Raw genomic sequence first — 15,645 nt, 5'->3', positions numbered from 1 at the left:
AAAAAGGCTGGGGAAATGTGGTCAAAATGGGTTGTCAATTCTTCAGCAAGAACTGGAGTTGAGATTTTAACTGTCAGTTTTAATATCTGTCAACAGTAAAATTCTAAATTGCCTTAGCCTCAAGGGCAACAACGCTTACCGTTGCTTAGAAACACCGCCAGTTGCTCCAGCTTGTCTCTCTCATTGGCTATTATGGTCCTGCTCGGATAGTAATGTGTTATCATCCAGAATTGAACTCCTTATAATAATATCAAACATGTTGGAAATTATTGGGTCGGCCCTGATAACAAGAACGGTTCGTGAGGTATAAGACTGGATCTGTAAAGCCCTAACATTACCAGATAATCTGGGCCGAACATCAGTAATAATAATACTTTAATTTAATATAGCGCTTTTCTAAGTACCCAAAGACGTGATACATAGGGCAGAGACAAACAGAACAAACAAAACAAAACAAACATTACATTACATTACATTACAGTCATTTAGCAGATGCTTTTATCCAAGGTGACTTACAATAAGTGCATTCAACATTGGTAATCAAAAGAACTACTAGTCACCAGAAGTCATAAGTACATTTCCTTTTCCAAACAAGCATCTAAGAGCATGAAGCAGAGCATAACTCAGAGCCAAAGTACAGTGCAGAAACAAGAAAAACAGTTAGTGCTATAAGTAATACAAATACAATAAGTGCAACAAGCTAGTATGAATACAATAAGTGCTAAGTGGAAGGCTCATGGTAGCACTTCCTGAAGAGGTGGGTTTTCAGCCTGCGCCGAAAGATGGGCAGCGACTCTGCTGTCCTGACGTCAGTGGAAAGTTCATTCCACCACTGTGGGGCCAGGACAGAAAACAGCCGTGACCGGGTCGATCGGCCGCCAGGACCTCTGAGCGACGGGGCAACCAATCGCCCCGAGGCAGCAGAGCGAAGTGGTCGGGTGGGGGAGTAAGGCTTGACCATGGCCTGGAGATACGAAGGAGCTGTTCCTTTCACTGCCCTGTAGGCTAGCACCAGAGTCTTAAACTGGATGCGAGCTCTTACAGGTAGCCAGTGTAGAGAACGGAGAAAGGAAGTTGTGTGGGAGAACTTGGGGCGATTGAACACCAGGCGAGCTGCGGCTTCCTGGACAAGCTCCAGAGGTCTGATGGCCGACGCCGGGTCTCCGGCGAGTAGAGAGTTGCAGTAGTCCAGGCGGGAGATGACAAGAGCCTGGATGAGAACCTGCACCGTCTCGTCAGTCAGGAAGGGATGAATCCTCCTGATGTTGTAGAGCAGGAATCTGCAGGAGCGTGTAACGGATGAAATGTTTGCCGAAAATGACAGTTGGTCATCCAGGGTCACACCCAGGTTCCTCGCAGTCCGAGTTGGCGTCACCACGGTATCATCAATGGTGATGGACAGGTCCCGGTGCGGGCAACCCTTCCCCGGGAGGAACAGTAGCTCAGTTTTTTCTAGGTTGAGCTTGAGGTGGTGTGTCGTCATCCACTTCGAGATGTCAGCCAAACACGCAGCGATGCACGGCTCCACTTGGGTGTCACCGGGGGGAAATGACAAGACCAGCTGGGTGTCATCGGCATAACAATGGTAGGAGAAGTCATGCGAGCGAATAACAGAACCCAGAGATGTTGTGTAGAGCGAGAAGAGAAGGGGGCCCAGGACTGAACCTAGCGGAACCCCCGTAGTCAGCATGCGTGGTTCCGACACGGCCCCCCTCCAGGTCACCTGGTAGGATCGACCCGTCAGGTAGGATGCAAACAGGGAGAGTGCAGAGCCTGAGACGCCCATCCCCTCGAGGGTGGAGAGGAGGATTTGATGGTTCACAGTGTCAAACGCCGCATTCAAGTCCAGGAGAATCAGGACAGAGGCGAGAGAGTTAGCTCTCACGGCGTGAAGCGACTCTGTCACCGCATGGAGGGCCGTCTCTGTCGAGTGACCCACTTTGAACCCGGACTGGTGGGGGTCCAAAAGGCTGTTTTGAAACAAACAAACAAAACATTTTGGTAAAAAAAGAAAACTGGAGAAGCTGTGCGGAATGAGTCATGTAGTGGAGGGTAGGGTGCAGGGGTTAGCAGGTGAAGGCGAGTTTGAAGAGGTGGGTTTTGAGGGCTTGTTTGAATGATGATAGGGAGGGAGCCTCACGGATGTGGATGGGGAGGGTGTTCCAGAGGGGGGGTGCAGCAGCTGAGAAACCCTGTCACACCGTTGTCCTGATGGGTCTTCAGAGTGTTTGCACCGGCAGACCTGAGGCAACGGGTTGGAGCGTGAAGGGGGAGGAGGTCTGAAAGGTAAGGAAGGGCCAGGTTATTTAGGGCTTTGTAGGTGGTGAGTAGCACTTTAAAGTCTATTCTGTATTTGACCGGGAGCGAGTGGAGGTTGCGAAGGACCGGGGGTGAGTACCAACCAAGAGCCCAGACCGGATTCCCCCTACGATTGTGGTGAGGGGTGAATCAGGGTTCAATTGACCTAAAACTACCATGCTTCACATAACAATCGCACTTGTTACACTGAAATAACACAAACATATCAATGAAAGCTTTTCTGGGTTTTTCATGCAGTTGCATAATATTGTTCCACAGCTTGGGGTCACAATGGGCCTTTATGTTTGACCCAGGATGAGTCAATAAGCTGTGGTTATGACATATGACTTGGCCAGATGAATATAGACTACATAAGATAAATATTTACTCTCCTTTCCTTCCTCTATGCCAGATGGATTCAGAGATAGTGACTAAAGCTGAATGGTGTTTCATCGCTGAGATGTAACTTAGACTGACGGTACTGATTCCATTATAAACTAAAAGGTCAGGAGAGGAGATGAGAGGAGGGAAGGTCACGAAAGGAGAGGAGTAGAAGAAAAGAGGAAACTTAAGAATAGATGCTTAGGCTAGTTTGTCATACTTTCCACTCCACTCCAACTGTCATCTTTCTTTAGTTTGGATTGTCTTTTTCTTTCTGTTATGTCACAGCCTCTTTTCTGCCTTTCTTCCTCCATCATTATCTCAAGTCTCCTCTCTCACAGCCTGTCTCCCTTTCTGACTCCTCTGCTTTGGAAGGAGACAATCCAGAAATAAGGCCATAAATAAGAAATCAACGGCCTTTTCTGTCCCACCACATTACAGGCTTTTGATGTATGCTTTCTGCAGGAGTATTACTCACCATCCTCAAATCAATGCTCTGAACTTTACCTTGCCAGATTGATTTCAGTGGAAGTGACAACAGCATGGAGAGGTCAGATCTGAACATTGTAGGCCATTTTACAAATAATAGCAAAGTAGTGTTCTATAGGGACAGCTGCTTAGGGAGATTAAGTAAGATGCCAGTTATCATATAAGTACAGAGGTTTACAAATATAATATAGGGTACATTTCCAGTTTTGGTTTAAATCTCTTAAACCCAACTGGTCCATCCTTGTGGCCAATTATCTAAATATAAAACAAGGACTCTCTGTCTGTCTGTTGTGATGTTTTGAGGGTCGGGATCGGCTTGTGAGGTGTGGGTGCACAAATCAAGACAACACGCGATGGTTTCTAACTCAAAATACTGTATTCAGATTCTTTTAGCAAAAGGTAAACTTAATTCCAGCAGAAAGCCGCTACAAAAAACAAACATAAGTATCTTCAGTTTACTTCTCGTTCATTGTCTTTAACGTAACATAAAACTTTTTCTCTTTTCATCCACTCCTGTCCTCTTTCTCTTTCCAAACATTTTCTCTTTTCAGCTGGGCAGTAGCCTTGGCCCCGGCTGCCCTGCTGACTATGGGAATTGTAGTCAGTTAACCAGATGCCATGATGGGTTGTAGTCTCTGCTGCAACCACTGGGAGGGGATGTATCTCCCACTGATGACACTCCCTCACACTGTTCTGTGTTTTTTCCAAACTCGTTCGAACAGCCAATGCATCAAATAACGCAGTGAATGGATTAAAGAAACACATACCGTTTGTACTTTTTTGGCGTATTTCTAGAAAAGCTAGCAATACGTGTGTATTTACGCTCATACATGCATACCATCTTTTCAAAATAAACTTCCATCATCACAGGAAACAATTCAGTTAGGTTTAATCATCAAGATTACTTGGTTAGGTTTTGGAAAATATTGTTGTTTGGGTGAAAAGAACTGCGGAAGTACAGTTACCGAATTATGCAAGTTACGTGACAAATAAATCTACGTTTACATCTCGTTTACCCCTTGGAAACAACCTGGCTGAAAGATCGGTGTTGGATGAACAGACTCGTTCATGATTAGGTGGATAACATACAAATTATTTCGTAGGTATAGCTAGAATGCTGGATGAGACCAGCCTGGTGTGAATCGTTAATGTTGTTAGTCACGTGACTCATTTGTCGCTCGTTAGTCATGTGAGAAGGTAGTCAGTTAACTTAACGTCAACCTTCCTCTTTTCCCAAACCTAACTTCCAATGAAGACAAAAGTTTATATATGAAAAGAAACGTTACATCTATTGATACAACCTCACAGACACTGCAGCTAGTGAGGTACGTAGAGCGTCATAGTTTGATGCTAAGGAGCAGTGGCCATTGATGTGAGAATGTGTTGGTTCTTCACATATCTCGAGAAGTGCTCATTCAAACTATTTCACTCTTGTGAACAGTCTGGCTCTATTCCCTCTGACTTCTATGTGAAAACTGAACTGTGTTGTATCTTTTGAAGATCTGTATCTAGAGGATTTTAGGTTTTGTGTCTATTATTTATGTTTTTCCTTGTTTTATGTTATTAATTCGTGTTAAGTGTGTCTTGTTTATATTTTGTTAGTCTACTCTCCCCTTGTGTCATGTTTGGTTTTACTTCCTTGTCTTTGTGTGTTTTCTCGCTGTTGTTGATTGTCCGCCCCACCCTGACTAGTTTCACCTGTCTCTCATCAGCACTGCAGTCGCCAGACCTCCAGCTCACCTCTTCCCACTTCCCCAGTACTACATATACCAGCCCAGTTCATAAGTTGGTTTGTCTTCCTTTCTGTTTGTTGTTCTGTACCAGTTTGCATTGTTTCTGTTGCCTCCTCATCTCTTTCTGCATTTGGATCTATCCCTTGTGTCCTGCTATACAGACCATGACATGGTGAACGTATTTGCTATTTGAGGGACATACAGTTGGCATTTGGTCAATCAAGGGTCGACACAGCAGGGGCCTGAAGTCGCACCTAGGCGTCATTTGGTTAGGAAGTCTGGCCCCAATGTGTATTCTTCATCACAGTTCACTGGATATAACCATAGACTGTACATAAGAAGTGGAAATGGTCATCGTGACGTCACTTATACCCCGCTTTATGGTCTATTTGACTCTAAATGGACCATCATTTTCTAAATGAACATCATGCTGTGTTGAAGACTTAGGCTACATCCACATTACTCCGTTTTCGTTTGGAAAAGGAGTTTTCAAACGAAAACGATCTCCATCCACACGGCGTTTCAGCCATCGTTTCCGAAGTGATCTCCGTCCATAACGAATATCACGTGACTCTTCACGTTCACTGGGCATGTGCTGATGTAAACAGGAAGTAGATTGTCGTATTTTGTAACTAAGCAACCAGAGTAATAAAGTAGTCTTTAATGATCGTAAGTATGTGTTTGATACTTAAGATCTTCTCTCAAATCTTCCTCTATAAACTCAAACAGATACAGTTCGTGGAAAGTTTAATAAGTTTTATTTTTCAGACTTAACGTTAGTTACAGCGCTGCGGGTCTCTCTCTCTCTCTCTCTCTCTCTCTCTCTCTCTCTCTCTCTCTCTCTCTCGCCGCTCACCGATCGCTACAATAACAGCTGTTTCCTCCGCAGACATGCAGACTTTAACTGGACAACAGCTGCTAGTAAAGACAACAAGGTCAGCAATGCCTGTAATCAGTTGTCAGTTAACCTGGTAGTCGGTCGCGGGTGTTACGTCATCGTTTCCAAACGTGTGCGTTTCCGTCCGTCCACACGAATACGCTACCCGGAGTTTCCAAAGTTATCCGGCTTCGGGATAGTATCTAAACTCCTCCGTTTACGGTGCTCGAAAACGCCGGCGTAGTGTGGACGCTCAGTGTAACCGTAGCAAAACATATGCGTTTCCAAACAAAAACGGAGTAATGTGGATGTACTCTTAAACTAGAAATTGAGACCATTAACTCATGTTTACTGAGGTAATAAGTCAAGTGAGAAGTAGGGTCATTTTCTCATTGATTTCCATAGAATAGAATATTTTTGCAAACGGAGGAGTCCCTGGTTAGTAAAGAGAATGCAAGTTTTGAGACACTTCCACAACGGCTTCACTTGGCAGAACGGGAAGTTGACGCCTGGATATAACCTGCTAAAGCTACATTCTGGATAACATACAATCCACAGTCATGTACTAATTTATAACACAAATACAGTTGCCGCTGACAAAATAAGTCCACTAAGCCGGGCACGGCCCGCCTATGGATGTTAGTGCCTGAGAGTCCCTTAGCTGTGTTCGAAGTATTAAATATGATTTTAGCAGTAAACTCTTCACACCATGGCTTTACTGAAATATCCAAAGTGACAGCCATTTTCAAAGCATCCCATAGCGATGCTCACGTCACCAAAGACGTTCACTGCAAATGTCCAAACTGTTCTATTTGGATAAACCGACCACATATTGGATATCTAAGCGGTTACTTTCTCTCTTGAAAACATATTTAAACTTAAACAAACATTTACAGCTTGTGAAAAGGGAAAGAGCACAATGTACTTCAATTTACTAAAGGTCTGTTCGACCGTTAATGCTGGATAGTAAAATGATTAACTTATCGCTTTTCATTATTATGTATTTAGAAAAATCTGACTCAAAGCATACATGTCATCATTCACCCACTGATGGCAGGTAGCAGCATGCTACCATCCTACCCAACTAACTAACATTCATACACCATAGGCACACCTATGGGAGCAATTTGGGGTTAAGTGTCTTGCCACAGAGAACTAGCGCAGCAGGGAATCAAACTGCCGATCCTCTGATCGAAGGACAACCCTACTCCACTACTGAGCCACAGTCACCCCGATGTAGTGCATATTGTATTTTCGACAAAATCTTTTATAATTGTGAATGCTAAAAAATTCTATTAAATAATTGCTTGTTTATGGCTCATTGTGTTCTGTATGGGTCTATAACTCAGACTGATGGATGGAGCAAACTGTTAAAGGAGGAGGGATGTAATGGGAGCACTGGGGTGTCAGGTGCAACTGTGTGGCAACGGCAAATGGTTTGCATGGCTCACGGTCAGGTAGGAGGGCCCCCTTAGTTATTTCGCAGTACGATGACTAAGAATAGTAATATTTGTCATATCTAAACAATATAATGAATCAAAAGATGTTTGGGGCTCTTTAAGTTATGCCCCCAGGCAGTTTCACTAACTAGTGAAGTCCACCCCTGGTGTCTTGTTTTCCATGAGCTAGACTGTATTTCACCGGTGATATGACCGTGAGTAGCTGCGACTTGGTGCGTGACGCAACTATGTCATGTGGCAGGTGTGTTGCTGAGGACCCAAGGAAGCTCAGTGGTGAGTGTGAAGTTGTTTGTTTGAGCGGTTCTCGAGAACGCTGCAACCAGCAACACCACAGGCCAAGCATTCAGCCCATTCGGAACAGATATGTTTTGAACGGGCACTGCACTAATAATTCAAATTCACAGAACAGTACTTTCAATTCTGATCAACTCCCAAATTGTGTGTCTATAAAAGAAGATTTTAGAAGTAGCTTGTGGGGTTTCTTGTTTTTTTTTTTAGTGCTCAAAACTAGCTTAGAGAGAAAGGTGATTTTAGCAAATCAATCGTGATGAAATAGCCACACCTCAAGTGATAAGGCTCGGGACTTCTGTGATCTTCTGGCTCTTTAGCATTGGAGGAGGCACACCCAAGATCAACTCCTCCAACTTCATGGCGCAAGAGCCCTGAGCTACTGTTGGAACTCTTGTTAGCTTAAAATGACCTTGCAAATGTTGCTCGTTGAGGGTGCAATCAAGAGTGTATACTGAATGAAGCATGAGCCCACAGTTAGGGGGCAATATGCTTAAGTGTGCATGTTGGACTGTTACCATGAAGCATGAATGACTGTTTCATTTTCCTTTCTCTAAAACGGGAAGAAAGAGTCCCTGGTGAAGGTAAAAACTGGATGATTCTATCTGCCTCTACTTTACATTTTTAATGCTGCGCATACAGAGGTTATATATACACACACACATACATATCATAAATCAGACAATAATGTTGGTTAGCAAGGTTAGCAATAGGAACAACACTCTGCCTTAAGTCTCCTTCTATACTTTTGATCCTTTTTCTTCAAGTGCTCAACTATAACAATTAACTAGGTCACTGTTGCAGCGATTATACACCCCACCATATCATTCCCCATTTACTCTCTTGCAGGCCAATGAATTGAAACATGACAAAGAATAACATACTTCATGAGACATGGTAAAATTGCATGCCCCGAATTATTTATTAATTATGAATACACCAATATCATTACAGCATAGATATTGTCAGTGGTACCAAGAATCCACTTCCCATGGAGAGCACTAATATGGCCTAATTCTGTCGCTGTATTGCATGTCACTTTCTCCCTCTCTGTCTCCTTGATTCATGTCTGCCTCTCTACTGTCCAATAAAAGTAAAATTGTAAAAAAAAATTAAAAAAAATACATAAAGAAGGGATAGAAGTGCAAAATAAGATGCTCTGTATCTCGTAGGACACTGAATATTTATAATGTGGAAATGAATGTAGCTCAAGGTAAATCATGCATGTGATGTCCTTGGTTGATAAAAGTTAAAATTATAGTGTGGTTCTGAGAAATATAATTTCCTTGCATTACAGCCAGGGATGTATTTCCTGTGAGATTGATACAGCCTAGATGTGGAATAAGGGGATCGATAATCAATAATCCCAGCAGTGATTTGATACAGAGTAGATGGTTAAAACAGCGAGCGCCAGTGATGTTACACTTAAATAAAAATCCTTGCCGATGCCTTGACAAGTACTCTACCTGCTGAGATGGAGGCCACATCAGTGGCACTGTTTGCATCAAGATGAAACTTCATTGTGAGAGCAGAGCCAGACAGACACTATGATTTGGATAAAGCTTCTCAGTATGGGGTGCCAGCACAGGCAGGGAAATCCATAAATGTTTACTCACACTGCAACCAAAGGTGTCCCAATTATGTTTTCTCCCCCTAACATGACAGCAGTTGTCAACTTAGTATGAAAAGCCAAATTTTGCATGGACTCTCAGATTTTGAATTTATAATCTGGACCACAAAGGTGTGTTTTGCATAATCAGATCCGAGGCTGTGATGGCATGGATGAAAAGACACAACAGGAATTGACTGAATTGCTGCACATCATTGATGGAGAAGAGCCACTCAATATTTAGAAAAATCTGCCAAGCAATTTAAACTTTGCCTGCATGGATTGCACAGCTTTGATATAATAGAATCTGAAATTTACCCCAAATTCTAAGTTTAGGACAATTAAGACTATTTCTTTAAAGTTGTATCCATTTGTGGTCTATTTACTGGCCTTTTACAGGAGCTTTCAACCACATCTTTCTTCATCATCATTTGAGTTGGCTCAGATGCCATTACTGTAATTACATGATACAGGAATGCATCAGTGAGAAAAAAAAAACTAACTTCATTCAAATCCCTGTGTTTCTACAGATGACAGCAGAAGCCATTCTCCGCCTGGTCAATGATCCTGTGCTTCCATTCTACCCTCTGGACATTGCCCTGGATATTCAAAACAAACTCAAAGGTAACACTGATAATGATACAATGGTAGTGATTGCGGTGAGAGTAATGTGCATGTCATTCAATCACATAGTCTTGTGGAGGGAAATAAACAAATTAGCTTGGGGTAGTTTGCAGATCATTCCATTTAAATGGGTCATAGCACCTGAAACAAGGTCTCCATAGTGCACTATGATAGACAGGGTTTAGTTGCTGTACTCATTATGGCACAGTGTGACAAAATATCTCTATTCTGTGTGCAGACATACTCGTTGATTCAATTATACTTTCATGGCTAAGAAATTTAGATGAAATTTAGAAGTTTTGGGTTTGATTTTCGAGTCAAATGTTAAATACAAATCTTGAATGAAATCAAGCCTAATTAGTTTTTCTGTATCTCTGGAAAAAAAAGGTTTAATGGCAGGATCGTCAGAAATGGTGGCGAATTATGAGAAATGCAATGTACTTCGTCTTAACTGCATTTAAAACAAGTCTATGACTAATACTTGATAATTGGAAGTAAAGATAAACTACAGCATGGTTTGGGGAGGAGCCAGAGGCATGTAAAAATGGACATTGCTGATTAGGAGGCATAATGTTACCTATGTATAATGTAAATGGTAATGGACCAAGAATAGGCCCCTGTAGTGTCCCATTAGAAAGTATAGAGGGCTTGAATCCACTATCTGCCACACAAATATGGGTTCTTCCTATAAAATACGTATGGACCCAGCTGAGACCTAAAACTGTAGTTTGTTAGGTAGGATGAACTAAGACAAAGGAGATAGGTTAAGATAAAATACAATAAATAAAATAATCCACGCTGCTGCCAGTAGACTTGTCCATGTTTGTGATTGGTCATATGCTGCAAACACCGCCCCTTTAAGTGAACGTGGTCATAGCCAGATTGAGAAACCCTGGCATTCATTTTGTTGCCTAAACCTAACTGTACGTACCTACGTACTTTAAGCCCAACCAGGATATTTTTTCTAAACCTAAAGAAGTTGTTTTGTTGCTTAAACCTGAATTTAATTTTGTAAAAAGAAGTACTGCCGAGCGATACAAAGAAAATGGATAATTAGCGTCGCTCAGCACAAAACCAATAGATTGCATTTCGTTACTATTTCACAAACTGTGAGACTGTGTTGGGTGATAACGTAGCACATTCTTAAATTCATTAGATCTAACTCTGCTAGAAACATGAAACATGACTCCAAATAATGCTAACATTGCTTCTTTTCTGCTGGTTGTGTAAATAGGCAAGTGTTTGCCAACATATTTTCAATATCCATTTTAGAAGGTGATAATATGAATGATAGTTTGTTGTAATTCCCCCCAGTGGCAACTTCAGCATAATAAAGAGTTGAAATTACTTTTTATTACACCTTGGGTTTTATTTTCAAAGCTCCAGCCACCAGTTTTATCATTTATGAGAACCAAAGGCCAGAGGCCTGACCAATGGGTCAAGCAAACACAGCACTTTCACCCAGGAGACAGCTGATTATGTCTCTGGTACCAGATGATTTGGCTACAGCATTGGGCAGGCTGCTTGATAGAGTTGTCGGGATTCAGGGCCAGATTCAGGCCACTGGGGTTCAGGACCCGACTAGGCAATGGGAGCATAGGACCCTACTCTGACAACTGGGGCTCAGGACCCGACCGTGGCAACTGGCGCTCAGGACCCAACTCCGGCTTGGTGTCAAATGAGAACCTCAACATAGGAACAGGCTTGGCGTAGGCCATGGAGCTTGACAGAGGAGAATCTGGGTCGCTGGCAGTGGGACTCTGTGTTGCTGAACAGCCTGAAGGATCGATGTCTCATCGACTCACACTTCCTTCTGGGGCAAGTTGTCTGGTGGCTTGCTGACTGGAAGCCTTGAGGACCTCCCAGGGTGAGGCAGGTTCCCAGGAACGGGTTTGGAACTGGGTGGGCAGGCTCAGGACACGGGTTCTGCAGTCTAGCAAGCTGGAGACTTGCAGACTGTAGGCTAGCTGACTGGGGAGCAGACTGAGAGGCAGGCTGGAGACTAGCAGGCAGGAGGAATCAGGGGTATTTAAAACGTTCTTTAGCCACTCAGGCATAGACCTCCTCAGCTAGCGCTTAGAATAAACCTCTATGCCTCATTGAAACCCACTACAAGAAGTTTTGGGGATTTTCGTCAGTAAGTGGCACTGTAAATTGCCATGGAAGTTCAGGTTAAGTCAGGAGATTCAATTTTTCTGAGAAGCTTGGCAGTTGACCTCCCCCTGCCACTAGTCCATGGGAAGCTTTCACATGTAAATAAAAATGCTGTGAGCTATTCAAATGCAAATCAGGATAGTAGAGGTTACACCATTTTCTTAAAGGTAATAACTCCATTTAAAGAAAATCTCTGATATAAATAGGCTTAGCATAATTATAGACTCAGACTAAGGAGGACGATACATGTTCCTAGAATGCCTTATCTGAGTTATGTCCCTATTATTAAATATATTTTGTCTCTTTTATTTAGTCTATACATTTTTATTTTATCTTTGCCTAATTAAATACAATTATTTGTTTCCTATATTTTGAAAATCTTTCCATTTTCTTTTTCTAATTTACTTATTTTTGATAATGTTCCAATCTCAAAATACAATCCTATATTTTTATGTCATTGGTTTTATATCTGTGAATGCACTATGTATATGAAAGTATTTCATATACACAGAAATGAGCATTGAAACAGCAATATACTGAATAAATGGTCTTCCGAAGCTCAATACAAATAATTGAAACAGTATAAATATTACTTAAATAGTAACCTAAATAGATTTTCTGTTTTTAAGTTGGTATGCAATGATGAATTACATTTTTTGCCACTAATAATCAATTATGTTATACAAAAAAAGATAATTAAAACAATACCATTTAATTCAAGTATGTGAATAATACAATTCAATGAGGTTCAGTAACTTGTTTTACAAATCAATACATACATACATACATACATACATAGAAACAGACATACAAACATGTTCAAACAAATTGAACAAAAATATGTTACATTAAAAACTAATTCACAGAAACCTCAATCATATGCTCCCCTGGATGATCTCAGCTGTGTCTGGATCCAGTTGGTTGCAGGGAAATGTCTCTCAACACTGCATGACGTTAGAGCAGTGGTGGGCAGTCTGGGCCAGCAAAGCCTTCTCTGCTGGCCAGACAGAATCACAAAGTTATAGCCATTTTATAATTTAATAATTTTTCATAAATACACTACATGTATTGTACATATTTTTCCCATTAGCTTATTATCTCATTGCATAGCTACTAGTAGAGCTTTTTTTCCAATCAGATTTCGCCCTTATCTCTAAGTAAAAAAATCAGCCCGAGGCCTGCAGGAATTACAAGTGAATCCATTTGCAGTTTAAGTATATGGGGACGATATTGTTGATTGTCATAGTCTTCAACCAATCAGATTTTTAGTTTGACATATTGGACGTATTCTTTGACATGCCAGACCTTCTGAGTGGGCTAGGCGAGTACGTCAGCATTAACGTGCGGCTTGATTGTCCAGTGGGCTAGCGTGACTGTTGTGAAGCTAGCTAGCAGAACTTTGTAATAATAAGTGAGTTTTTTTTAACCTAGCTTTGTTTTTTTAACACTCAATGGCTGAAGGAGGAGGAGAAACGGATTTGTGCGCCACTTTCAGTCCAGCAACTACGAACGGTATTCCTGACTAACCACATTGGAGAAGCAAATTCTATGGCTGGGAATGTGTTTTATTTGCAACTGAGCATTTTGGTGTTTGGCGCTACGCTGGATTTGCTAACCTGAGTTGCCTAACCAAGGCAGCAACAAGACACCATACCACAACAGGACACTTACAAGCTACGGTGCTTTTGAAAACTTTTTCAACCCGAGTGGATCTACAACTCAACAAACACGTTCGCAGGAGGACCTCTGACTGGAACTGAACTGATGTACTGTACAACCTTGGTATTAAACTCTTTGTAAACAAAGAAAGGAGGATGGACTTTAAATAGTGAACTACTTTTTTTTACACCTACAGTAGCGTTACTACTGTGTTAATTGGTTTTATGATATGGTTATTATTGTTCCCTGTGATGTGAATAATATTTGAATGGCCCGTGCTCTTGAGTGTGCGGCAGAATATATGTTTTAGCACCGCAGTTTTGCTGGATTGATTTGTCTTGCTTTGTTGTCATATAAATATGTGTGACTGGTTCTTGTGAGTTTGTTCTTGTCATTGTGTTAATTACATTGATTTTGACTATATGCATTGTCCGTTAATGACGAAGCATCCCGTCATGCGCGTATTCATGTATCTGCAATCTGCAGTTAGTGTATTTGTAGGTGTTGAGCTTCATGTAACATTTTATTTCACTTGTCAAATGTTGCAGTGTTATGTGAATATGCGTTTTTTACACAAAACAAATAATAAACCAGTGTAACAGGCCAAATTAACCCCCGCCCAGATTAAACCTGGGTATACTTTGGCCCAGGCCAGAGTATACCCCGGGGATAAACTGTCCTAGGCCAAACTATACCCGGGGGTGTAAAATAGCCTAGGCCATACTATACCCCTCCAGGCCAGAGTATACCCCAGGGGATAAACTGTCTGTTTCAGGACTTGCTAGTCTTAGAAGTTGAAGTTGTTGAGTTGTTGTTGAAGTTGTTGAGATAAACTGAGGTAATCGAGTATCTAGGCATAACTGGGAAAATCAAGGCGAAGGCAGTCTTAGCGAGAAGAAGATCGTTGAGAAGATAGAAGATAAACCCTTGGCTTGCGCATGGAAAAGGTAAGCAGGAATCCATTATCATCCTTTAAATGCAAAAAAAATTATCTGTGCATAAATGTCTTCAGCTGTTAAATCTTTTTGTTATTACATTTTATTTTTCACCAGACTTAAAAAAGTCGACAGTCCCCATGTGCATGGCTAATTAAGCCACATTAGCTAATGTTAAGTTACCTCCTTTTTGCAACCTGTCACATAACATGTGAACGACGAGCTATTGTTAATGATGAGGTAACGCGCTAATGACATATTCCAACGTGTTAACAAGAAGGTAACGACGAGCCAACCTTTAACAGACGACCAAATGTTAGCCTGTGAACATTTACTAGCTAAACTGCTGCATTTAATTGAAAATAAATTACTAAGCTTAAATTTTGTTTACTTGATGTAATACTACCATCATTTAGTTTGAATCCCGGAATCCTAGGTGTATTTGAACCTTTAAATTAAATTTAGCTTGGATTAAAGAATAAATGAATGAGTAGCCCTCTAAATCGCAATTGAATCCGATATTACCCACAAGGAAACAACTTGTGCCTTCAAATGTAATACATTTTCACTTCATTGCAGCAGTGTAGCTAGTGAGCGTTAGCTACTCTCCTGAAAAATATTTTTTCATCAAGATAACTTGCTAACATAACCTCCATGGATATTAATTGATTGTTCTATCTCAATTTATTTCAGAAACTTCTGACTGCAAAATACTGTGTCTGCAATCCCACCAAATGTGTCCTGGTCAACCTCACTGACCATAGCTGTGTCTGCCATCTCACCACAAGAGTGTTCTGTCCAACTGCACTGACCGCACCTGTGTCTGCCATCCCACCACAAGAGTGTCCTGTCCAACTGCACTGAACGCACCTGCCTCTGCCGTCCCACCGCAAGAGTGCCCTGTGCAATTGCACTGACTGCACCTGTCTCTGCCATCCCACTGCAAGAGTGTCCTGTCACACCTGGCTGCACCTTGCCAGGTCTAAAAACAGTGAATGTCTCTTACTGATTAAGCGATTCTAATGTTGAAATGTTTATGTGCGAGGGTCCAGCTAAACTGTCTAGTTTCCATGTTTTTTTTAGCTGCATCCATCCACTAGTAAAGGTTGCTCTGTTCGTTGGTAGGTCAGTTGGATGG

General features: G+C 41.7%; 2 protein-coding genes across 2 annotated transcripts in view; one reads left to right on the top strand and one right to left on the bottom strand.

The window, feature by feature from the left end:
* Window positions 1-15,645, top strand: part of LOC137870602 (inactive N-acetylated-alpha-linked acidic dipeptidase-like protein 2) — a 344,795-nt gene that overhangs the window by 269,757 nt on the left and 59,393 nt on the right. The window contains exon 9 of the mRNA XM_068708006.1: window positions 9,666-9,759. Within this exon, the coding sequence (XP_068564107.1) occupies window positions 9,666-9,759 (94 nt within the window). The remainder of the gene's footprint in view (window positions 1-9,665; window positions 9,760-15,645) is intronic.
* LOC137870187 (uncharacterized) lies at window positions 755-1,837 on the bottom strand (the record flags this gene model as incomplete). The annotated part of the gene is made up of 2 exons (XM_068707202.1): window positions 755-1,522; window positions 1,706-1,837. Coding segments are annotated over 2 exons (900 nt in total), but the record flags the coding sequence as incomplete, so codon positions are not given.

The sequence above is a fragment of the Cebidichthys violaceus genome, unplaced genomic scaffold, assembly GCF_023349555.1.
Source record: "Cebidichthys violaceus isolate CVI_PGR_0920_01 unplaced genomic scaffold, fCebVio1.0.p SCAF_13, whole genome shotgun sequence".
NCBI lineage: Eukaryota > Metazoa > Chordata > Actinopteri > Perciformes > Stichaeidae > Cebidichthys > Cebidichthys violaceus.
Note: the sequence above shows the minus strand (reverse complement) of the source record. Positions and strands in the feature narration are given on the sequence as shown.